The sequence below is a fragment of the Sus scrofa genome, chromosome 5, assembly GCF_000003025.6.
Source record: "Sus scrofa isolate TJ Tabasco breed Duroc chromosome 5, Sscrofa11.1, whole genome shotgun sequence".
NCBI classification, from domain to species: Eukaryota; Metazoa; Chordata; class Mammalia; order Artiodactyla; family Suidae; genus Sus; species Sus scrofa.
In genome coordinates this window covers 6,429,259-6,455,738 of record NC_010447.5, presented here as the reverse complement: position 1 = coordinate 6,455,738, position 26,480 = coordinate 6,429,259, and the positions used below count along the sequence as shown (strand labels likewise).

Genomic DNA, 26,480 nt, shown 5'->3' with positions numbered 1-26,480 from the left:
AGTCTACATTTACTTCAGTGCACAAGTGAGAGACATGCGACAAGAGGTGCATTTAAGATCTTCTGGCAGTTGTGAGGAAGAAACTGGACCAGGGCCCGGGAAGAAGAGCTGCTATTCAAGAGGCTCTGATGGCAGCTCAGCAGGTCTCCCACCGCACTTGCCCAATTTCTGCTTCCACAACAGCCTTGTCTTCTACTTAACCCGTTCCTCCACATCTTCTCAAGCTTCCTCTCCTTCACCTAAATCACTTACTAAAAGGGAAAATAAGTTAATGGTTTGTCCTACAAAAGCAAACAAAACCTATGGTACATATTTTTTTCAACAAATATGTGGGCTTCTATTGGGTGCCATGTACTGCTCTAGGCAACAGAGATGCAAAGGTGAAGAAGGAGGCAGTTTCTAACCATGGAGTTTACATCTTAGCAGGGGGTGCGAGGGCAGGGAGGGAGGTTGTTTAAATCCTCTGCAGAGAAAGAGAAAACTCGTGAGGGCTCCTGAGCTCAGGTGGGTAAAGAAGGAAACAGCCATGCATTTTTTATGAGGTACACATTTCATATTAAAAGGGAGAAAAAGGTTTTGGAGCCATACAAAACTGGGTTCAAGCTATGTTTTGTCAGAATTAAATAAAATAATAAATATATTATGCTTTGTGCCTGGCATTGGTAAAGGTTTGTATAAATGTTAGCCATCAGATCAGAGGTTTAATATACAAAGAAAATAAATTTTGCACTGTTCTAACTAAAAACTAGGTAATAATGGAACATCAATTGTCTGAAACAAATACTTAAAAGGTCTTCAGGAGATGAACCACCTACAAACAAACCTGGGAATATTTTGTAAAACAGTATTAAGAACCACCTTCATCAACACATAAAAAGACAGTTCTTTTATTCACTGCTAAAAAGAAATGAGGAGTTCCCGTCGTGGCGCAGCAGAAACGCATCCAACTAGGAACCATGAGGTTGCGGGTTCAATCCCTGGCCTTGCTCAGTGAGTTAAGGATCTGGCATTGCCGTGAGCTGTGGCATAGCTCACAGATGCAGTTCGGATCTGGTATTGCTGTGGCTCTGGTGTAGGCTGGCAGCTGTAGCTCTGATTAGACCCCTAGCCTGGGAACTTCCATATGCCGTGGGTGTGGCCCTGAAAGACAAAAAAGACAAAAAAAAAAACAAAAACAAAAACAAAAAAACAAAACAAAACAAAAAAACCTAAATAAAATAAAATAAAAATAAATGAGCTATCAAGCCAAGAAAAGACATGAAAGAAACTTAAATGCGTATCACTAAGCGAAAGAAGCCAATCTAAAAAGGCTATACACTGTATGAGTCCAACTATACCCTATTCTGAAAATCGAAACTATGGAGGCAGTGAAAAGACCAGTGGTCTGCCAGAAACTGGGGCGGGGCAGTGGCAGCAGAGATGAACAGAGAGGGTTTTTAGGGCAGTGAAACTATGCTGTATGATACTGTAATGATGGATACAGGTCATACGTTTCTCCAAAGCCACAGAATAGAACACCATGAGTAAATTGTAAACTGTGGGCTTCGGGCGATGATGACGTGTCACTGTAGGGTCATCTACCGTAACACGTGCACCACTCTGGTGGGAGATGCTGATGACCGGGGAGGCTGTGCATGGGGAACAGGGGCTGTGTGGGGAATCTCTGTATCTTCCTCTAATTTTGCTGTGAATCCAAAACTGCTCTAAAAATAAAGCCTGTATTTTTTTTTTTTTTTTTTTTTGTCTTTTTGTCTTTTTGTTGTTGTTGTTGCTATTTCTTGGGCCGCTCCCTCGGCATATGGAGGTTCCCAGGCTAGGGGTTGAATCGGAGCTGTAGCCACGGCCTACGCCAGAGCCACAGCAACGCGGGATCCGAGCCGCGTCTGCAACCTACACCACAGCTCACGGCAACGCCGGATCGTTAACCACTGAGCAAGGGCAGGGACCGAACCCGCAACCTCACGGTTCCTAGTCGGATTCGTTAACCACTGCGCCACGACGGGAACTCCTGTATTTTTTTTAAAGTACAGAATATGCACTAAACTGTAAACAACAGTTATTTCTGGAGAGTAGGACTATACATATATGTATGTTTGAATTTTATACCTAGAGCAGGCATTAATTTTATAATAAAAGGCTACATTTCAAGAAAAAAGATGTTCTAAAAGTTGTTTCAATTAAAACACTGCTAACATTCTTGACATTTTTTTCTTTAACATATATAACTATTTCAACAAAGGTAACTATTTCCATATGACTTTTTTTTTTTTTTTTGTCTTTTTGTCTTTTTGCTATTTCTAGGGCCGCTCCCGTGGCATATGGAGGTTCCCAGGCTAGGGGTCCAATTGGAGCTGTAGCCACTGGCCTATACCAGAGCCACAGCAACGCGGGATCCGAGCCGCATCTGCGACCTACACCATAGCTCACGGCAACGCCAGATCGTTAACCCACTGAGCAAGGCCAGGAATTGAACCTGCAACCTCATGGTTCCTAGTCGGATTTGTTAACCACTGAGCCGCGACAGAAACTCCTCAAATCTTATTCTTAAAAGAAAATATTATGAAGTATACATCTTAATAAAATATTAATAAACTAAATCAAGTCAACAAAAGAAACAATATATCAGCTTGTGCAACTAAGGCTTTATTCACCTCTAGATGGAAAGACAGAATTCCCCATTTTCCTATTCCTAAATGATATAATTTAGAATGAACTAAAGCAGAGAGAAAACAGTCTTGTCTCCTTAGGAATCTGTAATACCAATTAATTTTCTAATGAAATCAGATACAGGAGTTCCTGTCATGGCTCAGCAGTAATGAACCCGGCTAGTACCCATGAGGACACAGGTTTGATCCCTGGCCTTGCTCAGTGGGTTAAGGATCCGGCATTGTTATGAGCTGTGGTGGAGGTTGCAGACATGGCTCAGATCTGGTGTTGCTGTAGCTATGGTGTAGGTTGGCGGCTTCAGCTCCAATTGGACCCCTAGCCTGGGAACCTCCATATGCCTCGGGTGCGGCCCTAAAAAAAAGCAAAAAAGAAAAAGAAAGGAAGGAAGGAAGGAAGGAAGGAAGGAAGGAAGGAAGGAAGAAATAAAGAAAGAAAGAAAGAAAGAAAGAAAGATCAGATATATGACACCTAGTCAATGTGGTGACTTTACATTAGTGGAGATACCAAGTGTACTACCATTGGGTTCCTAATGAACTGCTCACTGAGGAAGATGCCTCAGCAGATACAAAAGAACCAGTGTCAAGTATTAAGAATATTGGCAAAAAAAGGGGAAGTAGAGATAATGCTTGGCCTCTTGGAAAAAAAGATTTCTGCTGAAACGTTTCTCTTTTTTCTGACTGCACCTGCAGCACATGGAAGTTCCCCAGCCAGGAACCTTGAGCCACATCTGTAACCTGTGCCACAACTGCAGCAATGCCAGATCCTTAACCCACTGGGCCAGGCAGAGACTGAACTGCTATCATCACAGAGACAGGCCAGATCATTATTTTGTAACAGCAGGAACTCTAAACCTTTTTTTTTTTTGCCTTTTTTTTAGGGCCACGCCCAAGGCATATGGAGGTTCCCAGGCTAGGGGTCAAATCGGAGCAACAGCTGCTGGCCTACACCACAGGCACAGCAATGCAGGATCCAAGCTGAGTCTTTGACCTACACCACAGCTCATGTTAACACCAGATCCCCTAACACACTGGGCGAGGCCAGGGATTGAACCTGTGTCCCCATGAATACTAGCCAGGCTCATTACCGCTGAGCCACAACAGGAACTTTTTAAAACCTAAGATTTTGATTCTGAAAAGGTACTGATTTTTTAAATCCAGAGAACAGGAGACTGCTGTGGCATCCTTTGAAAGCTGAGCAAGATAAGTTCAATAAAAACAAGCAAGTAATAAACGCATGGAACTCATTAATTTAAAAAGGGATCATGAACAGTGAACCAAAGGGGAAAAAGAATCTGAAGCTTCCATGGCACATTCCTTTGAAAGCTGGCAGCAAAATTCTACTTCATTTATTAATTCACACAAAAGTGATTTGCTGAGCACTATCTACATCCCAAGCACTCTTTCAGGGGAAAAGAAAAGTCCTGCCTTCACACAAATGATGTTCTACCAAGTAGGCCCCCAAATGGCAATTCTGCCCTCCACTCCATACTTTTTCTACAATCCAAACCCAAACTCTTCCCCTTCAAAGGTGTCACAAACTTATTCTACAGGAGTTATTTTCCAGTTCCTCCAAAATAAACACAGTGTACAGGTTAAGGGCACAGATTGTGGAGTCAGGATGCCTGATTGCAAACCCTGGCTCTGCTACTTTTTAGATGTAAGGTCCTGGGCAGAGCACTCAACCTCTCTGTTAGTTTCCTGGAAAATGGGGATAACAGTACTACCTCACAGGACCTATACAAGAATTGAGGTTAACGGTTTCAAGTGTTTAGAACAATGTCTGGCATAGAATTTATTATTCACATAAAATACCTATTTATATTATTTTGAGGGGACTGCACCGCAGAATGCAGACGTTCCCCGGGCCAGGGACCAAATCCACACCACAGCATCGACCTGAGCCACAGCAGTGACAATGCTGGATCCTTAACCTGCTAGACCACCAAGGAACTCCCCACACTTCCTTCTGACAGTCCCTTCCCTGTAATCGCCAGGCCTGGAGAGCCTGAGCTTTGCCGTATAATACACCACATCCTTCTGAGCCGTAGTTCTTGAAGGACCTTCCCTTGGAATGCTCTCTATCCATCCTTCCAGGCCTGCTTCCATGTCCCCTCCTCTCAGACTCCTCCAACGTTCTTCCCACTCTCTATCAGGGGTAAAGTCTGGTTCTCTGCTGAACTCTGGCTATGCCACTTATGGGTCCTTTACAGATTTTTTTTTTTTTTTTTTTTTTGTCTTTTGTTGTTGTTGTTGCTATTTCTTGGGCCGCTCCTCGGCATATGAGGTTCCAGGCTAGGGTCAAATCAGAGCTGTAGCCACCGCCTACACCAGAGCCACAGCAACGCGGGATCCGAGCCGCGTCTGCAACCTACACCACAGCTCACGGCAACGCCAGATCGTTAACCCACTAAGCAAGGGCAGGGACCGAACCTGCAACCTCATGGTTCCTAGTCAGATTCGTTAACCGCTGCGCCACGACGGGAACTCCCCTTTACAGATTTTATGAATGTTAATTTTTCATGCCTGACTCTCCCACAGACACCAAACTGCAGGAAAAGAGAAGACCTTTGGCCTGTGACTTATCTTTACCGACAGCCAACTTTTAACTCCTTGCCAGCCAATGTAGCTAAATTTTAGGTTGAAAAGAGAGACATTTAATAAGTGACACAGGCTGCGATGTCCTTCGCTCCAACTCAAATCTCTCCTACTCAATATATCAGAACTCAAATCCACTTGCACAAACACTTCTTAACCAAAAGACAAAAATCCTACTCCTGCTATGTTTATTTATCTACTAGGAAAAACCCAGGACAGTAGCACTAGATTCAATGCAATGTTTACTTTTTTGCTTATGTCCATTCACTAAGGTACAGGTGCCTGTAAATCCGTTAGGTTCATTTACACTGTGTGTGCTGAGGTTGTAGGAAGCATTTGGCTGGAATCTTCAGGGTAGGTTCACCATGCCTCTGCCACCGAGTAGGAATTACTGCACACAAATGGGTTTACCCCATTGCTTAAAACTCTCCAGGAGAAATTCTCATAGTTCTCCGAGAGCAGGGAGCTCTTTGGTTTGTCCACCTAAACCACTAACACTCCCTCTGACCTCATCTGCTGTTGTTTTTCTTCTCCAAGAGTTGAGAAACAGTAGGCCATCACTCCTAAACATACCCTAAACATACCCATTAACTCATTGCTTAGAATAATTTATCAGGCTAAATTATTTCATTTCTTTGGCTGACATTCTCTCCGAATTTTTCCCTCATTCAACTATTTTAGTTACTCTTAGAGATGCTTTACAAGTTTTCTACAACGAATCCAAATTGAACATTACTTTAATACCTACCATGTGAAGGGGACCTAAAGAGAGAAAGACGAACAAGGCATAATGACCATTTAAGAATAGGATCCTGTGGTGAAATAGACACATTCCATAGTAACTGTTAACATACATTCCATAAATCACTACAATATATGGATAAAGACAGAGGTGAAAGATAACGCAGAGGCTCAGAGGCAAAATGGTACATTTACTCTCAGTGCACAGACAGGCAATGTGCCAGCTGCTGGGGCTACAAAATAAAACAAAACACAGCCTTGACCACAAGGACCTTAGAGAGTCTAGTGCAGTGATACTCAAAATTATTTTGCAGTTTTTCCAGCAAAAATCTTACACAGATACTCAAGAAAGAAAGGGATGATGAGAGTTGCTCTGGCTGTGGAGCTGCTAGGATGACTCTCACTTGTGCTCCAGCCAGGCCACCTGGGGCAGCCCAGCACCAAGGGGGTAAGAGTGCCCCCACCTTACTGTGCTGCTTTGATACCACACTTCGAACACCGCCACCTACTACCTAACACAGTGAGTGCTGCATAAGCAGTGGTTAAATAAAGCATGAGCGCTCTGGAATAATTTACAAGTCACTAGTCTAATGAATGTGAATGGCAGAAGCATATGGGGACACAAGGCAGGAAAAGCTGAGTCTACTGAAATCACTGCAATTGAAACCAGACAAACAATTGTAAAGGTCTGACCAGTTTCTAGGAGGTAGAAGGCCCATCTTAAGCACCTTCCCCCTGCAAAGCTTCCTTAGCCGGCTCTACCTGCTGCCACAGCAGTGTCTTCAAATCCTCCCTGGGTGCTTCAAGCTTCCAACTCCCCACTCTCTCTGGTCCCTCCAGCAGAGGACCTTCAGAGAACTCAAGGAAAAGCCTTCCTTATCCTCCTGCCCCCAGGCGCACACACCTGGTTTTCCCCCAGGAGGGCGTGTCCTTTCTATCCAAAGCCAATCGCCTGGATCACAGGGGGCTTCGAGTTCCCCAGGAAGATGCACAACCCAACACTCTGTCCTGCATCTTCAACACTGCCTGGGCTAGCTCCTTCTCACACTGATTTACACACACTTAAAGTTTTCTTATTAAAAAAAAAAAAAAAAAAAAAAAGTCTTTTCTTGAACCCCAGATTCCCCCTATAGTTATTTTTAACTTTCCTTTCACAGCCAAATTTTAGGAAGGTTTGACTCCAAACTCATTTTCTCCCCTTCTTCACCTCACTTTCTCATCAATACACAACCATCTGGCTTGAAGTAACCCTCTCCTCTCAAGAGACACTTTTCAGTAATCTCGGCTACCACCTCTGACTTGAAATGTTTTGTTTCCTTGTGCCATGCTCTCTGGGCTTTCCTCCTCACCTGTCTGGTTGCATCCTGTCTGCTCTTTCATTGTTGCTCTGCTCCCTTAAATGTTCACATTCCTCAGAGTTTTGTCCTGACCTTCTGAGCACTTGTCATTATTAGCAAAAATAACATAACTGGGGCCTGGGGGTGGGGGAGGGGAGGGTCTGAAATTATAAAACCTAATAGGGGCTGAATCCTGTAAAGTCCCTGTTACTGTGGGAGACACCCATCACTGGGCAGGAGGGAAAAAAAAGGGAAGAACCACTTCTCTACACACTGACATTCCTTGTTTTCCCCTGGGAGCAATCTCATCTGCTCCCAGGCTGAAATATACACGCTAACCTCTAAGTTTCTTAGTCTATAATCCAGTCCCTTCTCCTAAATGCCAGTTCTACGCCTCAAACACTTAATGCCTTCCTTACAAGCATCTCAAATTTAAGTACAAAATTAAATTCATCACCATCTACCCCACTTCTCATTCTCCATTGTTTTCCAAGTCAATGAATGGTGGTACCACCGTCACCTAGTTTTCAAGCCAAAGTCGTGACTCTCCTTGGCTCCTCCTTCTCTCTCACAAGCTACCTCCCAGTAGACTTGTTCTCATCCTACCTCCCCCAGCCTCAATACCTTCACTTAGTCAATACATATGGCCTACGATGTGCCAAATACTGCTGCAGGCATTGAGTGTACAACACTGAACAGCCAAGCTTAATTCCAGAGAGCAAAGAAATAAAAGGATGAGATAATTGCAGATCGTGATAAAAATGATGAATAAAATAAAGCAGGGTGATGCGATGGAGTACTACTTTAGACTGTAAGAGCCAGAGAAAACCTCACAGAGAAGGAAATATTTAAACTGAGGCTGAATGACAAACAGAAACAAGTCTCATGTAGATTTGGGAGGGGCCAGGTATAAAGGTTCTAAGGCAGAAATGAGTTTGAGGTGTTCAAGAAATAGAAGGAAGGATCAAGTAGCTGGAACTTAAGGAGCAAGGAGGAGGCCAGGCCACATGGGCTCCGAGGGAGGTGACAGACCCTTGCCGGCCACCATAAAAGCAATGGAAAGCTACTGGAAGGTTGTAGGAAGACAGGTGACATAATCCAATTTGAATTTTTAAAAATCACTTTTAGCTGGTTTGTTCCAAAACAGAAAAAAATGGTTTGGGAGGGGAAAACAAACCAACCAACCCTGAGGGTTGGAAAACCAGTTAGGGGGAGTTCCCGTCGTGGCGCAGTGGTTAACGAATCTGACTAGGAACCATGAGGTTGCGGGTTCGGTCCCTGCCCTTGCTCAGTGGGTTAACGATCTGGTGTTGCCGTGAGCTGTGGTGTAGGTTGCAGACGCGGCTCGGATCCCGCGTTGCTGTGGCTCTGGTGTAGGCCGGTGGCTACGGCTCCGATGAGACCCCTAGCCTGGGAACCTCCATATGCCGCAGGAGTGGCCCAAGAAATAGCAAAATGACAAAAAAAAAAAAAAAAAAAAAAAAAAGAAAAGAAAACCAGTTAGCAAGCTAATAATCCAGTAGTCTGGACAGGAGGGTATGGTGTTTGAGATGGGATTTTGGACTAAAACAGAATTTGCTGGGAGATTAAAAGTTGAGAGTAGAGGGGGAAGAAATATAGGACAATTCCTAGGTTGTGTTTAGGTATAATTTTCATACAGCAAAATTATATACAGTGTGTTATTCAATTCAGTAAGTTTTTTGGGTTTTTTCTTTGTTCATTACTGATGAGCCACAACAGAACTCCCGTGGTGGCTCTGTGGGTTAAGAGCCAACTAGGATCCATGAGGACACAGGTTCAATCCCTGGCCCTGCTCAGTGGGTTAAGGATCTGGCCTTGCCATGAGCTGCAGTGTAGGTTGCAGATGTGGCTTGGAGCCAAAGTTGCTGCAGCTGTGGTGTAGTCCTGCAGCTGCAGCTCTTATTTGACTCCTACAGGAACTTCCACATGCCTTGGGGGTGGGGGGGCTAAAACAAACAAACAGGAACTCTCAATTCCTTAAGATTTAATGAATGCCAATCAAGACACAGAACATTTGCATCACTCCAGAAAGTTCTCTCATGTCCCCTTCCCACTTAACCACCCTTTCCACCCAAGAAGCAACCACTGATCTGACTTTAGGTATCATAGACTCCTCTTTTTTTGCCTATTCTAAAATGTCTTACAAATGGGATCATTCATCATGCATTTTTGTGTGTGCCTGGCTTTTCACTCAGCATATGTGTGAAATTCATCCTTGTTACAAGTATCAGTAGTTTGTTTTCATTGCTGAGTGGTCTTTCACTGGGTGAATATACCAGTTGGTTTAGGCATTCTCCTGCTTATGGACATTGAGACTGTTTTCAGTTTTTTACTATCATGAATAAAACTCCTATTAACATTCTTGTACAAGGCTTATTTGTGGATGTATATTTTCATTTCTCTTGGATAAATACCTAGAACTGCTGGGTCACAGGGTAGACATATGTTCGACTTTTTAAGAAACTTTCAACAGTTTCCCAAAGTGATGGTATCATTTTATATTCTCATCAGCAATATATTTTGAGTTCTGGCTGCCTGACTCCTTGGTGTTTTGCTTGAATAACTTCACTTACTCCACAACCAAACTCACATTCTTTGAGCTCTTCAAACATTTATTTCTATATTTCTTTTTCTCCAAACCTTTGTAGATGCACTCCAAGGACACTTGTCTTCCTACCTACCCCAGTCTCCGTTACTGCCTTCTCATACTATTTTATTCATTCTACAAATATCCTGAGGTAAAGAACCCAACTAGTATCCATAAGGATTTGGGTTCAATCCCTGGCCTTGATTAGTGGGTTAAGGATCTGGTGTCGCTGTGAGCTTCGGTGTAGGTCAGCAACTACAGCTCCAATTTGACCCCTAGCCTGGGAACCTCCATATGCTGTGGGTGCGGCCCTAAAAAAATATATATATCCTGAAGGATGAGAAAAGGCTGGGTTGGCCACAGTGTTCTGGGCAGAGGAAATGGCATATAAAGGTGTACCTAAGAAGGAACACAGGGGACACAGAGAAAGTCAACGTGGCTGGAGCATGACAAGCAAAAGCAGCAAAGAGGTGGTCAGAAGGGTGTGCAGGGGCCAGGGACCTCATAGCCTTGTAAGAAAGGGGAAGGAGTTGGATGTTGTAGTACGTGCTGTAAGAAACCATTAGATGATTTTAAGTGGAGGAAAGACAGGTGATTTTGGCTGCTCTGGGCAAAATGGAATAGAGACAGATGGGTAGAAACAGGGAGGCCACGTTAAGAGGCAATCACAGTGTTATCAGTGTTCCAGGTAGGACAGGATGGCGTCTCAGAGGCAGGGGCATCAGAGCAGACAGATTCCAGCTGTATTACAGAAACGGCACTGACGGTAACGTGGTGATGGAGCAGAGGTGGAGGGTCGTGAAAGAGAAGGAGGAATGTGATTTGAGAAAACAGATCGATGGTAAAGTCACTCATGGAGAAGGGCACAAGTGGAGGAGCATTTGAGCAACATGTGTTAGTTTTAGACTTACGAAGCTCAAGTCACTAGTGAGATACCCAAAACGACAGTGTCGAGCAGGAGTTGGAGGAGCCAAGAGAGGTCTGGCTGAAGATATCAACGTGGGGGCCATCGGCTTACGGACAATCATCAAAGCCTAGGGATAGCCGAGAGCACCCGGGGAAGGGAGTGAAGTGAAATGAGAGGTACAGAGAATGACAACGGTTAAACCAAGAAAGGAAGGCATGAGCCACAGAGGGGAGAAGAGATCGCTGAGACAAGACAATTGCCTGGATGAGGAAGTGAACGGTCCTCCTCTGAGAAGCCTCCTGGGACCTTTCAAGTCAAGATTACACGGCTTGGTACAGTGCGGTGTGCTCCTCCATCAGAGCACTTTCAAGAGCCCTGTTTAACTGCCCTCCTCTACTGAGCAGATATCTGAGGAGGCAAACTCAACAGGACTGGAAGGAGCCAGCCCTGCTCTAGTCAGCATCTTGGCACACAGCACAATGTGGACCGTTTATTTAATGACAACTACCAATCACCGAGTGTCACCTACAGGTGGTGAACTCCGCCATCTACTTTTCCTATTTTAGTTCCTTTTTCCACTGTCCCTGAAGAAGATATACCTCCATTTTACAGACGAGGAAACTACAGTAAACCTCAGGCAAAATACCCAAGGTCGCTTGCTGCTAATAAGTGATGGAGCCAGACTGAGGCCACACTTCTGCCTTCACAAGCTCTGCTGACTCCATCAACTGCCCAGCACATGGACTTTTTATAGCAAGAATGCCTGCTTACATTACTGCCAAAGGAATACAAAATCTGCCCCCAGGTAACTGGCCCACCAAAGCACCAAGTCAGAAAAATGTCCAGAGAAGCAGCCCTGCTCAAGAATCCCTACTCTTGTCAGGCACAGCGAATCTCCAGGTTCCCAAAGTAATGCTTCATCTTAGGGTGCTTCTAAATGCAGCAGTGAAATCTTCCCTGAAACTGAGGTCTAGAGGTGAAAAAACAGGATTGCTAGGGCCTTACCTCTTTTGAATTCTAGAATGCAATTTTAGCCACATACCAGAAATTTCTCTCTCCATCTAAGGTGCCTAATGCAAACTTCAGAACTAATACTGCACGTGACGGAGAGCTTCTCCATGTCATCCATCCTGAACCAAGACATAATCAGGGTAAGATTATGTCTCAGTGGGGCTGAAGAAACTAGCACTACATATCTTGGTGAAAATAACAGTAGTATAATTTTCTTTGTCCATACTCTGCTTTCAGAGACTGATGTACCGCTTTTCCCTAACTTCTTAAGGCTGGAACTACACAGGCTTTTTCCTAAGTGAGTACATTAACACCCAGAGGCTTCCTTTCTTTTTCTGCTTAGGAGCAACTGGTAACTATCAATCATACGGTCGGAGCATGGGCTACGGTGTAAAGAACACCATGCTCACTGGCAAAGACCAGGGTCCTAGCCTTGACTCTGTCCGTGGAAAGCTGCATAACTCGGGGCACATCGCCGTCTTCCTGGCATCCTTCCTAAGTTGTAAAGACAAAATGCAGGATTAGACGAGTCCTTAGGTTTCTTTCCACTCTCTCCATACCTCTGCCACCCGCGAGCACAGAAAGGGCGGATGAGGGTTATGCAGGATGCCACCAGCTGGCTGGGAAAAGGGCAGAGGACATACCCTCCTGGTCATGGATAACAAAGCCTGTCTGACCTGGGCTGTTTCCTCTCCCGCCAGAGGGCCTACTCTCAGCGACCCTTGCTTCCTCCAACAGCCTCCCCACCATGTTTGACTTGGTCACCTGGCATCCTCCATTTGAAGCTGTGCCTAGCTATGTCAGTAATTTTTGCTGGCTTCATCTGAAGCTTTAACAAAGTACAATGATTATAACATCCCAGTTCAACTCTCCAACAAAGAAACAAACATAATTTAACAATGTTTCTAATAATGCCTAGCACTCATCAGTATAACACATTTCTGTGTTTTATCAGAACAGTTTAAGCAGACACATTCCTCTTTCTTATCCTTTATGAGGTACCATTAATGATCCCTCCTAAGTCCTTCTGATCCAGGTAGGTCCCCATTCACAAAGCATAGATATAAACAGAGGGAAGCCTTCAACCAACCCAGTTCTACTCTTTGGATTAACGTCTCAAGATGCTCAGGGCTAAAGCATATCACTTACTTTGTTTAATGCCATTTTCATCCATCCCACAGATTAAGCTTGACTGCCCTGCTGGCAGCAAGGGCTTCCCAAGAGGGCTCATCTTCATGACCATTCCGAAGCAGCACCCCCCGAAGTCACTATCATACTGTCTTTTTATTCTCTTCATAGCTATCACCACCACCTGACACTCCTGTTTACCTACTGCCTACAACCTCCAGAACAGGCCCCTTCTCTCTCTTGCCCATGACTGCATTTCCCATGTTCAGAACAGAGCTTCCAAATGCTTGTTAACGAAAATGAGAACACACACACACACACACACACACACACACCACACACAGAGGAACTTAATCCACATTCAGGGATGTGATGGTCAAACACAGAAACCAGCTTCCAATCAGGCTGATATTCAAGGATTCAATGAACTTCCACCCTTTCCCACAGAACAGCTTACATATGCATACTGCAATAAGGATATTTCTCCCTGTAGCTAATGTTTTCTCTTTCTTAACTTCCCCACAATGCAGCATCAGATAACAAGCCACAGATATACCAATAAGTCACTTTATAGTTCATCTTCCTGCTGGGTCCTGCACATTACCTACAAAGTAAACAAAGCTCTAACGCAGAAAGTACTGATTGTGTTTGTTGCCATGAGAACCCTTCCACACTTACTGCATGTACCACAGGTATTAAAAGGACTTTTAAGCCTAACAAATAATAATAAAAAAAAACTATTCACTTTAACTGCAGTGTGACCAAATTATGCTCTGTGAACACCCTGATTTCACTGTATTCCAAATACATAGTTTTACTACAGCTTTTCTCCAACATAAATAGCTTTAATGTTTTGCTTTATTTTGTTACCTTTACCTCCACAAAAAGACAACGAAGGCAGCAGAGTCAGAAGGCCCATACAGATCTACTGGACACTAAGATGTCTTGAACATAAGCCCCCACCAAGGAAGAGAGCTTAAGGCATTCTGGGGAAAGGGCTGTTTTTAGAAAATGTATCTCTGAATCCCGTCTGGTCAAACTGAGAACGGGCACCAGATAATGCTTCCTCTGCCATGTAAACCAGTAGCAAGAAGAGAGACAGCCCCTTATACACTGTATCGCTCTTTGAATAGATACAAGAAGTTTTCGGCTCAAGACAAAATGGCAGAATTGGGTATGAAAGAGAAAATTTTAAGATTAAATCTCAGGTGCACTGGCAACTGGCCAGGTAAGGAGAGTGAAATTTTAGAAAACTCCCAAGGGCCACTAAACCACATGGCACAGTCACAAAAACCATGCTTTCTAGTATTTTCCCCAAGTCCAGATTTAAAGTTCATTATTACTAAAAAAAGAAAAAAGAAAAGGAAAGGGGGGAGGGGCACAGTAGGAAATGTGGATTCCAAAGTCAATCTATCACTAGCTGATTTGTCTTGAGCTGGCAGTGAGTTATAAGAGATCTAGTAAAGGCTTTGGAGCCAAGGGGAGGACAATCGCAATTAAACCCTGACCCCTCGTTAGCGCTATGATCGCTCAGAAAAAGGTGAGGTGATATACCTCTCAGGTTGGCTGTGGATTTCGCAGGACAAAGTTAAAATACCTTGGACAGAACCTAGCATTCTGGGGTGTTTTGGATTTTTTTTTTTTTAGACAAATGTTAGTATCCTTTCCTCTCTAAATGAAAAGAAGATTGAACTCACCGGAAGTCCAACTAATTTTTTGGTCCACATTCCATTAAATTTTATGAAGATTTAAAAAAAAAAGAACAGTATACCATTAAAAGGTTACAGAACCTGGAGCTCCCATCGTAGCTCAGCAGAAACAAATCTGACTAGCATCCATGAGGACGCAGGTTTGATCCTTGGCCTCATGCAGTGGTTGAGGATCCAGGGTTGCCTTGAGCTGTGGTGTAGGTCACAGACATGGCTTGGGTCTCGAGCTGCTGTGGCTGTGGCTGTGGCATACGTCAGTGGCTACAGGTCCTATTCAGCCCTAAGCCTGGGAACCTACATATGCCTTGGGTACAGCCCTAAAAAGACCTAAAAAAAAAAAAAAAAAAAAAAAAAAAAAAAAAAAAGGTATAAAACCCCTATCTCCTGATATTTTACCACCTTGGCAACCTACTCTCACATACATATCCCTCTTACCTCTGTGTAAATTTTATAGCTTTCCTCATAAGTTTTTATTTTATTTTTTATTTATTATTATAATTTTTAAATTATTTTTATTTTTTGTCTTTTTGCCTTTTCTAGGGCCGCTTCTGCGGCATACGGAGGTTCCCAGGCAAGGGGTCTAATTGGAACCTATGCCAGAGCCACAGCAACTCAGGATCCGAGCTGTGTCTGTAACCTATACCACAGCTCAAGGCAACATCTGATCCTTAACCCACTGAGCAAGGCCAAGAATCGAACCCGCAACCTCATGGTTCCTAGTCGGATTCGTTAACCACTGAGCCAACACGGGAACTCCTCTCATAAGTTTTTAAATGAAAATGTAAATTTACATGAGTGCGATAACTACTGACAATGTAAGTAACTATAAGATTTTTAAAACTCCACACCAGGAGTTCCCATTGTGGCTTAGCAGGTTAAGAACCCACCTAGTATCCATAAAGATGCAGGTCTGATCCCTGGCCTTGCTCAGTGGGTTAAGGATCCAGCACTACCTCAAGCTGTGGCGCAGGTTACAGATGCGGCCCTGATCTGGTGTTGTGGCAGAGGTCTGCAGCTGCAGCTCTGATTCAACTCCAGTCCGGGTACTTCCATATGCCACAGTGAGGCCATAAAAAGAGGGCGGGCGGGGGGAGCCCACAAAAACACAAAGTCATTATTCAAATACTAACAAAGAATAACCTGTTTATTTTTGTAAACTCCAAATAATCAGTCTGTGTAGCCATATAAAGGTGTCTACATAGGAGTTCCCATTGTGGTTCAGTGGTAATGAACTCTGACTGGTGTCCATGAGGATACGGGTTCGATCCCTGGTCTTGCTCAGTCACTGCTATGACTGTGGCGTAGGCTGACAGCTGCAGCTCCAATTCAGCCCCTAGCCTGGAAACCTCCATATGCCACAGGTGCAGCCCTAAAAAGAAAAGAAAAAAAAGTGTCAACTCATGTGACAGGTGTGATTTTAACATATAAGTCTACCGATCTGCCTCCAAAGTCAGCATTATGAGCATACGTCCAATGCTGTGACCATTTCTGAAACTGTTTGCACTGAATGAATAAAGTGGTCTAAGAAAGACATACCACATTAGGCACATGTCCTCCGAGCACCCCAGTACTAGAAATCTAAGACAAACAAGACCAACTTCGGAGGCTGGTCTAGGATAACCAGTCAAAAGCCATGGCATGAGGCCCTCACACACCATAAAATCAGTGAAACTAATTGGGGTTCTTCAGCATCTGAGAGAAAGCATCCGGCTGCCATTAAGGAATAAATTGGGGATGCAAATAATTAGTGCACCCTGAGGTGATAGTTAATTCCACTAGCACACCATTTCACAGAAGATAATATGGAATTCCACTTTACCCCTACCTTGAGAATACTAAAGCTGGAAATTTCAAAAGTTAGCCAAACGCCAAATATTTCTTGAAAGAACTTTAAGATCCTTCCACAATACCCTGCATAGAAAAACCTTGGAACACCTTAGCCAACCAACACACACAGACCCAAACACACTTATATTATCTACAATTCCAAGTAGTAAGACATTCTCTGAAAAATCTTTTTCCTGATTAACTCCTTGCAAAGACAAAAAATAGGTACATTCAGCGTAGGCTAGGATATACTTTCTGAGAAGCACAGAACAGCATCTGGGATTTGTGGAAAAACTACTCTACTGGAGTATGAAGAAGAGACCGAAAACTAAAGGTGAGGTAGGCTTTTAAAAGTCAGGTAGAGGACAGCCTGCATTTTCAGGAAGTCCCCCTTGGCTAAAACAAAAGCACAAGACGGGGTGGGGGTGGAGGGAATACCGAAAACCCCTGTAATGTTTGACCTGGAAGGAAGCCCTCTTTTAATGCCATGAAGCAACTGGAGCCTTGGGAGGTAGGTAACTTGGCCAGGCTTATAGTTTATTTGGTGGCAAAACTGGAAGTAGATTCCTGGTCTTCCAGGCCGGACTTCAGCGCAGTTTCCCACTTCACCAAGCTGCCAGCCCATTTAAGATGTTTTATAAAACTCCTCACTGAGGCTGTTAACATAAGGGTCCAATTATCATCCGCAGATCTGCCGGTTAGATAATAGCTCGAAAATTCCATCCATTTTATACAGCAGTTACCAGAATCATCTCATCTTCCAGGGGGAAACAAAAAGCAAAGGGGAAAAGCGGGGCGGGGGGAATCCTAATTTTGGTCTGTCCCCTAAGGGCGAACTAAAGGGCTGCAGACAGTGCTAGTATCCACAACCACAAAAACACAGACAATAATCCCCACCCACAGGCCCAGGAAGGCGGCCGATCCTCTGCACCGCCCCCCCCCCCCAACTCTGTAAATTCCACTCCCATCCCGGCGCACGGGAGACGTTCCACCTCCCGCCGCTACCAGGGCGGGCTGGGCCGGATCGACCCCACTCCTTCAACCACCACTTCCCCCAACCCGAAAAACGGCGAGAAGCCTAGAGCCCCAGTCCCCCCAACGAGCGTACGCTCGCACCAGCGGACCACCGGATCAAACACCCCGCCCTGCACACCGCGGCGGGGGAGGGGGAGAAAACCCCACGCAGGAAGTGTGTCCTCCGCTCTGCTCCCCGCCCCCAGCGCCGGGACCTTGCGCCGGGCCAGCCGGTACCTGCCCTCCGCCCCCAAGAGGCAAGAAGCGGCCGCGTCCACATGGCTTCAGGTGTTCGCAAGGCAATCGACCGGCCCCCGGCCCTCCCCCGGCAGGGGCGCGCTCCGGCGCCAAGGCGCCCCAGCGCCGCTCCCGCCGGCCCGCCCGCCCGGCCCCTCCCCAAGCCCGGCCCTCCGCCCGCGCGCCTCGCCCCCTGCCCGCGGCGAAGCGGCGATGCCGCCGGACCCCCGGCGCTGCCAGGAGCCCGGAGCCGGCGGCGCTGACCCCGCCGACCCCCGGGCGCCGCCCGCTCACACCCGCCGCCTTTGCAGCCGAGGCTGCGACGAGCAGGTACCTTCCCCCCGGCACCCTCCGCCTAGGACCGGTGCCCAAGCCCTGCCCGAGTCCCAGGCCGGACCGAGTCCCCTCAGCGCCCTGATGCCGGGCCGGGCCCTTTCCCCTCCGCGCCCCGAGGCCAGGGCAGGCCGCTCCTCTCTGCACTCACGGGTCGGGCCGGGCCGGTCAGGGACAGTCCCCTCAGCACCCGAGTCCCAGCCTCGGAGTCCAGGGGCTCAGCACTCCCAGGTCGGGCCAGGCAAAGACCTCTGCCCTCAGCCCCACAGACCGGACACCCCGGCCTGGCCCCGGCCCCTCAGCCCTGACCCCTGCCCCTCCCCCTCAGGCCCTGGCGGCGGTTACCTGCCGGAGCCCCCCGCCCGGTCCCTCGGCCTCTGCCGGGGGCGGGAGGGGAGGGAGCGGCGGCGGACGGCGCTGCGCGGGGTGGGGGTGGGGGAGCCTCCGCCGCCTCCAGCTCTGGCGCCCCGGCCGGCAGCGGGGCGGGCCGGGGCCGCGGCCCCTCGAGGCTCGCTCCGGCCCGCGCGCTCGCTCCCGGGTCGGGCGCGCCTCAGGGTGGGCTCCCCCGGCGGAGGCCGCGGCCGCCTCGCAGGGGCCGAAAGCGGCTGGGCTCGGGGTTTTTTCTCTCCATTCTCCCAACACACAGGAAATAACAGAGCGTCAGGTGACGGCGCGCGGCCAATCGGCAGGCTCCGGGCCGCGGCGCGCGGGCGGGCGGGAGGGCGCGCGGCGGGGCGGTGCGCGCGGCGGGGGCGGGGCAGCAGGGGGCGGGGCCGGCGGGCGCGCGCGTGCCTACCCGCGTGCGGCGGCGCCGAGGCCTGCGCGCGCCGGGCCAGAGCTGTCCCCCGGCCCCGCGGCCCGGGTCGCGCGGGGGGTCCCCTGGGCAACTGCCCCGCGGAGCGCGAGCGTCTCGCCCCTCGCCCAGGGCCATCTTGGCCCGCAGTTCCCGGCCGTCCTGGGAGTGGCCGCGAGCCAACTTTCTGGGGAGTTGGTGGCCCGGAATCTCTCCCTGGGATTTCTGGAGTTCCCTGGAGCCTCCAACGCCAAAATCGCTCGTCGGGCAGCCTGCGGAGCCCGCGGGCGAGGGCACTCTCCCTCCCGATGACCTGCTTGGTGGGGCTGGCTTCTGCCCACCGAGCGCGCTCCGGGCCCGCAGGCCTAGTTTCCTTGCTGCCTCCACCCCTTGGTGCCGCGTGTCCTTGGATGAATGAGTTGGGCCCTCTCGAGCCTCAGTTTCCTCCGCAATTTAAAAAAAAAAAAAAAAAAAAAAGAGCAAGAAAGAGGGGAGGCCCATCAACTTCGTGTGTAAAATAGATGCTCACCAAATGCCAGTTGCCTTCACCTGAGGCGGAATTAAAAAGCTGCCACGCCTGGCTGGCTGGACTCAGGGTCCAGAATTAATTTGGAGACAAGGTGGAGGATTTGCGGTGCCAAGGCCTCAGGCCGTTCCCAGCCTTCTTTTGCAAACCTCATGTATGTTTTATGGAGCAAAAAAATGGGTGACTTTTTTTTTAAAGAAAATCTCAGTTGTAGAACAACCAGAGAGATGTTTGCACCATGAACCCACTGCTGTCCAAAGTGAGAAGGCCAGTGAGGGTGGAGTGTGTTTGGAGTGTTTGTGATTCTCCCTCTGACTCACCCAGAGACCCGGGCAAATTCTCTCCCCTCTCTGGGCCTCAGTTTCCCCTTGGTGCAATGGGAAGGAGGAGAGTTTGGACTAGCTGTCTCTTGGCTAAAACTGCTGATTCTAATGTAGGCCCCCATCTGTCCTAGATGTTAAGGGAGTGTGTGGCTTCCTTTCCTGAAGCAACCCAACTTGAAAGTGAATTGGAATTGCCAAGAAGAGTGCTTTGGGCAGCAGGTGGAGGCTGATAGGAACCAGGTGTGGCCTGGGGCCCAGTTTCAGTATATTTGAGGTCCACAGCTCTCCAGGGCCTGGCTCTACCTTTTCACCTCTCCCCCCTCACCAGAGGACACTGACACGTCACCTTGCCTTGGGCTGCCCAAGAGGGTCTTGGCTATGACAGTGCCTGCCCCCCACAACGGGATCTGAGGCAGGGCCTGCGTTTGGTTCCGGCACCCCCGGAGGATGTGGTTGGGGAAGGCAGTGAATTCTCCTGGCTTCTGTCCAATCACACAAAGTGGGGGCTGGCTCCAATGTGGGTCAAGGCTATTCTTGGAGACTTGATTCCCCAGCACCTCCTGCATGCCAGGCGGGGTGCCGGTCTCTTCCGGGGCAGAGCTGAACAGGCAGCCAAGCCCTGCCCTCTGGCCGTTCCCATTGTTCTGTGAGTTTCATTTTCAAATTCTTTGGCACCAAAACTTAAAAGACCAGAGCTGGCTTCTGCTTAAGTCAGAGCTACAGAGGGCAAGGGGGAACTCTCGGCACAGACGCATGTTTTCTGGGCAAACACAGAAAGACGCATGAGAGCTTCCACTTGCTGTTGGGGGCACCCTCAGCTTCTTGATTGAATTCATGAAGGAAAAGGAAGCCCTTTTCCTTAGAGTGTCCTGCCCCGTCATTCTTCCCTTCCTTCCCCTTCGTCCTCAGCCCACTCGGGTCTCGGACTCGGGACGAAAACATGCAATGGATGGCCCCAAGCTGTGCAAAGCCTCATTCAGGAGGGAAGGAATGCCGACAGATACCTGAAGTCCAGGCTCTTGTTTGACTCTGCCCCCTGCTCTGAGACTGACCCTACAGCCTCCTCCCTACCCTGGGGTCCCTCCCTGCCCGAACACTGCCTAGCCAGCCTCCACCTGGAAACTTCCCAGTTGGAGGGTCAGGCTCGCCTGAACCCTCTTCACCCAGCAGCCTATCATTTTCCCTTTCAGTACCATTCGGAAGAAGAACGTGTATGAGCATTATGACCAATGGGCAGATGTGAGTTACTCTTGGGCTCTGTGGCCTTGACTAGTCACTTCACCTCTCTGAGCCTTGGTTTCCGCTGCTGTCAAATGGGGATAAGAGGACCGCACTCATAACGTGTTAGGGAAACGTAAAGACGCGTGCATAGAGGATTCAGTACAGTATGAGGCACATATTAACCATAGCTGCAGTTCTGCGGTGTGGACACACAAGCAGCCTGCGGCTCAGAGAGGTTGGGTCACTGCTCAAGATCCCACAGTGGCCAGAGCACAATAACCGGGAGCCCCCTCCTCTTTGATCACATTAGCTTCTTCTGATGGTCTCTTACGGTCTCATCTGTGAGAATCCTGCTTCTCCTACCACACTGTAAGGACTGTAGATTACTTGGGGTTTTGTTTGTTTGTTTGTTTTCCCCTCTCTCCTAAGCCAGCCCACTCGAAAAATACTTACAGAATTGAATCAGTGGTTTCAATTCCAGGAGCAAAATTAATCCTTTCCCCCCCTCCCCCAGCTCAGAGATGCCTTTTGGAAACTCTGTGTCACTCCCCTTATTACAAACTCCTCTGCCCTCCTCCAGGCGCCTGGGCCACTCCGGGATTACAAATGGAGCCTTCTGCCTCTAGGTCACTGGTTCTGCTACCATCTGTCAGCACGGATTGATTGAGGAGACTGGCCCTGCTCGGCAGATCAGTGACTTGTGCAAAGTGAGCCGGGGCATCGTGCCTTCAGCGGCAGGCGGGTGTCCTTCCTCTCACACGCTGGCTCTCTTGAGCACACGTACAGCCCTCACCTTTATCCTTCAACGGCCTGGCTCTCCTTCCTCTTGGGAGGAGCCTCCTGCCAACCCCAGCATGCCAAGAGGGAGGCCTGGAATTCCTGAGCAGTGCTCTCCAGGACACAACTTAAAAAAGCCTCTGGTTAGCAGAGCGGGGAACCCCCACAGCATCCTGCAGAGCCTGTCCCAAGCCAGGCACTTTCCCACGCAAAGCACCGACAGCAGGGGTGGCCAGAGCTTTGTGGGCAAGGCTTCATTCCACACCGAGCACCTGCTGTGTGCTAGGCTGTAAGCCCTGAAGGAGGGGACAGAGGGCCTCAGAATCGGTTTTCTGGGGCAAGGGCAGGGCAGGTGTGAAGGCAAGACTTAGCCATGTGGGGACAGGCACCTGCAGTTCCCAGGAGGGCTGGGTCCAGCACAGGGCTAGGGGAAGGAGATGAGGCGCTGGGCGGGACCCTCCCGCCTTGTATCTGTAACGCACTTGGCACATATTTGTTTCATGGGTCTCACAGCGACCTCTGCTCAGATCTGCCCCCGAGCCCTGCCCCCTCAATCCTCCAGGGTCCACTGGTCACACTGGGCCCTTTGTGACTGTGTCTGTCTCTCCCATAGGACTGTGAGCATTTGCAGGGCAGGTACCTCTGCTTCCTGCGGGTCTCCAGCATCCTATGCAGGGTAAGGCGGCACCACAAGCATAAAAATGAATAATGACGCTACAGCCCAGCGGGATCCAGGCTCACTGGGGAACAGGCACCGTGTGTTTGCAACAACCTGATGAGCTTGGTACCATCATCCCCACTTTGCAAATGGGGCCATTAAGGCGCAGAGAGTTTAACAACTTGTCTCAAGTCACACAGCTTGGAAGAGGCTGAGCTGGGATTTGAACTTGGGTCTTAGCCACCACGTTTCCCAGCCCTCAGTAAACACTGGAAAATGGATGGACACAGCTAGTGAGTCCCAAAGTTTGCAGGCGGATAGGGAAAGAGATGTGAGGGAGAACAGGGTGGCCCCAGCCTCCCCCACAAGTAACATCTTAAAGCCCCCTGGGCACTCTTCGGGGGTTAGACCCTCAGACTCCACGCCTAGAAGACCGAGGCCGGCCCAACCGGCAGCAGGAGCATGCATCAGCACACTCGCAACACTGGAAGAGATGGAGCTGAGCAACTGGAGGCCCCTGTAGCCTGGCCACACAGGCGATCACCCTTTGGCCCACTCAGCACTCCTGCTACTAGTGACCGGAGTCTCTGTGGGCAGCCCCTGGCGTGACAAGTCACTAAACTGGGGGCCCAGCCGGCCTCCCTCATGTGAGTCCTTTAGCCGATGATCCGATGGCTCTGAGTCTCGATTTCTTCGTATGGAAATTGGAATAGGCGGGAGGAGGGGCTGAGTGGTCCATCTGCCTCCGAGGAGGCAGGTCCCTTAGGGCAACCCCATTCACTCCTCCCAACAACCTTGTGAGGCGAGGATTGTCATCTTCATTGAGAGGGCAGGAAATGGACACAGAGAGGTGAAGAGACTTGCCCAGGGTCACACAGCCAGCAAGCCGCAGAGCTGGTTTGAGCTCAGCCTTCTGGCCCCAGAGCCCTGGCTAAGTCACTGACAGCACTGCAGGGCGTGAAGGCGAAGATGAAATGATCTAACAACAGTGAGAAAGGCTTGTTCTAAGCACTTCACCTGCATTAACTTGCTTAATTCTTACAACAGCCCTACGAGGAGGCGGATACTATTATCACCTCAATCTGCAGATGAGGAAACTGAGTCATGGAGCAGGCAGGCAGAGGTGCAATCTGAACCCCGGCAGGTCAGGCTGCAGAGCCCCTGCATCGCTTTATCAGGAGACAACTATAGGGACGTTCCTTTCCGTCGGGATTATTTCTGCTTGAAAGCTCAAGACTTTTAGCCCCATCACTGTTGGGCTCCACGGGAAGGCAGTGCCGCATGCTGAGGCATGCTGGGAAAAGACTTTGTTCCATCCTGTTTTGTTGACATGCTCTTCATTTTAAGCCTGAAACCCAAGCTTCCTGCGAAGAATTCAAACGGTGGAGAAAAATGCGGCCATGATACAGCCCCTACTTCCTGCGCCTCCGGTGTCCCCTCAGCTTGGGGCTCCCTGTGTGTCCTCACACTCAACCTTCGCGACCGCCCAAGTAGCCCCCGCCTGACCGCTGAAAGAACTGAACTGCTAACAAGATGCCCAAAGGCACCCAGCTGTGAAGCAGTAGATCTTGAACGTGTCCCCGGGTCCTGCTTGAGAGTCCTGGCTCTTCTGACCCCATCAGCTGCACCCCCGTGGGGGCATGGGGGTGGGTCTCGTTTGCTGGGCTTTGATGGAAATGCTTCTGCTCATCTTCTGCCAGAGGCTGGACCCATAGGGTCACAGGTCCCAGGGCCACAGGGAAGGCACTAGGACACAGGTGTGACAAGTGCAGCCCTCAGTGTTCCCTCGGCTCCATCTCTCCCTCCAGCGACTCAGGAATGGCTGCCCTGTCACCCAGGTGATTGTCTTCTGGAAGCATCATGCCCTGTGAGGTTCCTCATCACTGCCCTGCATCTCCCCGGAGCTCACAGGATAACTCCAAGGCACATGTGTGATTCCGGGGAAACAGAAAGCAGCAGAGTCAACAGCTTCTCCAGCTGCCAGCGGGAGCTCTTGACTGCTCTTCCCGGCCCGCCCATCCCTGCAGCAAACTCCTTAGTTACCAGAAGCCCACTTGACCCTACACCCCCTGGCTAAAAGGTTGTGGGTGGGTCCCAAGTAGCTTCAGAATTCAACTCAATTCCACCTGGAGTTCAAAGCCTTCCTCTGGCCCCAGCCACCTCTCCACCCCCCTCTCCCGCAACCCATTCTGCCTCTTTGCCAGACCAAATGAGTTGTGTTCCCACCATGTACCCATCTGCTACCCGAAGCAGGAAGCCCTACTCTCTTTCCTACAGACTGAAATTATACCCTCTTTCAAATCTTACTCAAACGCTACCACCTCCACGAAGCCTCACCTTCATACTCATCATAAATTCATTCAACAAACGCTGAACGAGCCCTTACCATATGCCAGGCATTGAACCCCAGGGTCCCTGTTGTTGTGGCACTTACAGTCCCATGGGACCATTAGAGAAAACATGATCAAATAATCACTTGGTAAGAGCCATGACAGACACTAGTAAGGACGTGGCCAGGTGTGCAGAGAGTATACAGTGGGACCCGGGGTCCTGGGGATTCAAGACATTTGAACTGAGACCTGAAGGACAGAGAGGACGATGCCCCGTGATGCGGGTGGAAGAGAGCTCCAGACGTCAGGCACAGCACAGGCGAAGGCCCTAAGGCAGGAGGGAGCAGGTAGATCTCCAGGAAGGAAAAGGAGGCCAGTGCAATTTAAGTGAAATGAATAAGCAGGAGATGCAGCTGGAGCAAGACAGTGCTGACCACGAAGGGCTCGGGGACTCTACCCCAGACGCAAAGAGGAGCCGCTAAAGGATTCCGAGCGGAGAAGACAGTCAACGTTCATTCATAAACCACCCTGCCGACTGCCCCACGGCTCAGCATCTTCGGAAAAGCCCAGGCTTGGCGTCCAGCCACCCCTGACCCTTGGATGTCTGGTCACTTGGGGGTGGAGTTCTCAAACCCTTCCTCCTGGCCTGAGCCCTCGAGGGCAGGGCTGACCTCCGTTCTCCTGCATCACCCTCAGCATGTGGAGCTGCTCCAAAAACATCTATGAGACGAACCAACAGATAAGACGAGACACTTACCAGCATTTCCCCTGGAAGGGGCCAGGCTGCCTGAGGGGCCTTCCGCGTTCTCTGGAAATCACAAAATTCAAGGGTTTTAGTGAAGTCACTCCTGAGGGAGCCCCGGAGTGCAGAGCAGACATTCCACTGCTGGCCATGCCCGGGGCCAGCATCCAGCACGACACCGCACTGGCATCTGCCCGTGACCATGCCAGGAATGACCAGAAACAGAACCGAAAAATCCTAACAGCGCTAAGGTGCCTTGGAGTTGAGAGAGCACACCTCACACAAGCAGCCTCCCACAGGTCAGCCCTCCCGGGCCTGCTGCAGTTGCTGCCCCGTTTTACAGATGAGGAAACTGAGGCCCAGGCAAGGGAGGGTCTCTGGTAAGTTGTCTCAAAGCCAAGACTAGACCCTGACAACAGTTCAGGCTACTTAACGGCCCCCACGGGGTTAAGAAAGCTTTCCAGACATTTCTTTTCAAAGTGTTTTAAAGTGACATATTTCATCAGGATGTCTGTCACGCCAGCAGTGGGAGCCAACACACCAGTGCTCACAGGCGGTTCCCCCTACAGGCAGATCCGCAGATTCAGCCTCAGGCCCTGAGGCTGGCGGCTTAGCCCAGGGCACAGGAGGGGCCTGAGTGCTGAATCCTCGGCTCCCTGGACTTGGTGCTGGCACGCAGCAGGTGCTCAGGAGATGCCGAGTGTCCTGCAGGAGAACCTGAGCCGCTTTGAGGGGTTGACAACAGAGAACATTCCCCCAGCTCTCACGCATGCCAGGAACCCTGCTAAATGAGTTCCGGCATTAACTCCGGTCATCTTCACAAGAAGCCTCGGAGGTGAGTACGACAGCCAGGCCCACCCACAGGTGTGGAAACAGGCTCAGAACAAGAACCCATCAGCCTACGATCGCCCAGCCGATGGGCGGCAGGGCCGGAATCTGAACCCACACGCAGAGCCCTTTAGGGAACCCCATGCCCTGGCTGAGGGAGGGTGGCAGA

The 26,480-nt window shown here is 49.2% G+C and overlaps 1 protein-coding gene across 1 annotated transcript in view; it reads right to left on the bottom strand.

The window, feature by feature from the left end:
- Nucleotides 1–25,522, bottom strand: part of TCF20 (transcription factor 20) — a 104,732-nt gene extending 79,210 nt beyond the window's left edge. Inside the window, 1 exon segment of the mRNA XM_021091435.1 lies at nt 25,499–25,522. Coding sequence (XP_020947094.1) covers nt 25,499–25,504 — 6 coding nt within the window. The 5' untranslated portion in view covers nt 25,505–25,522.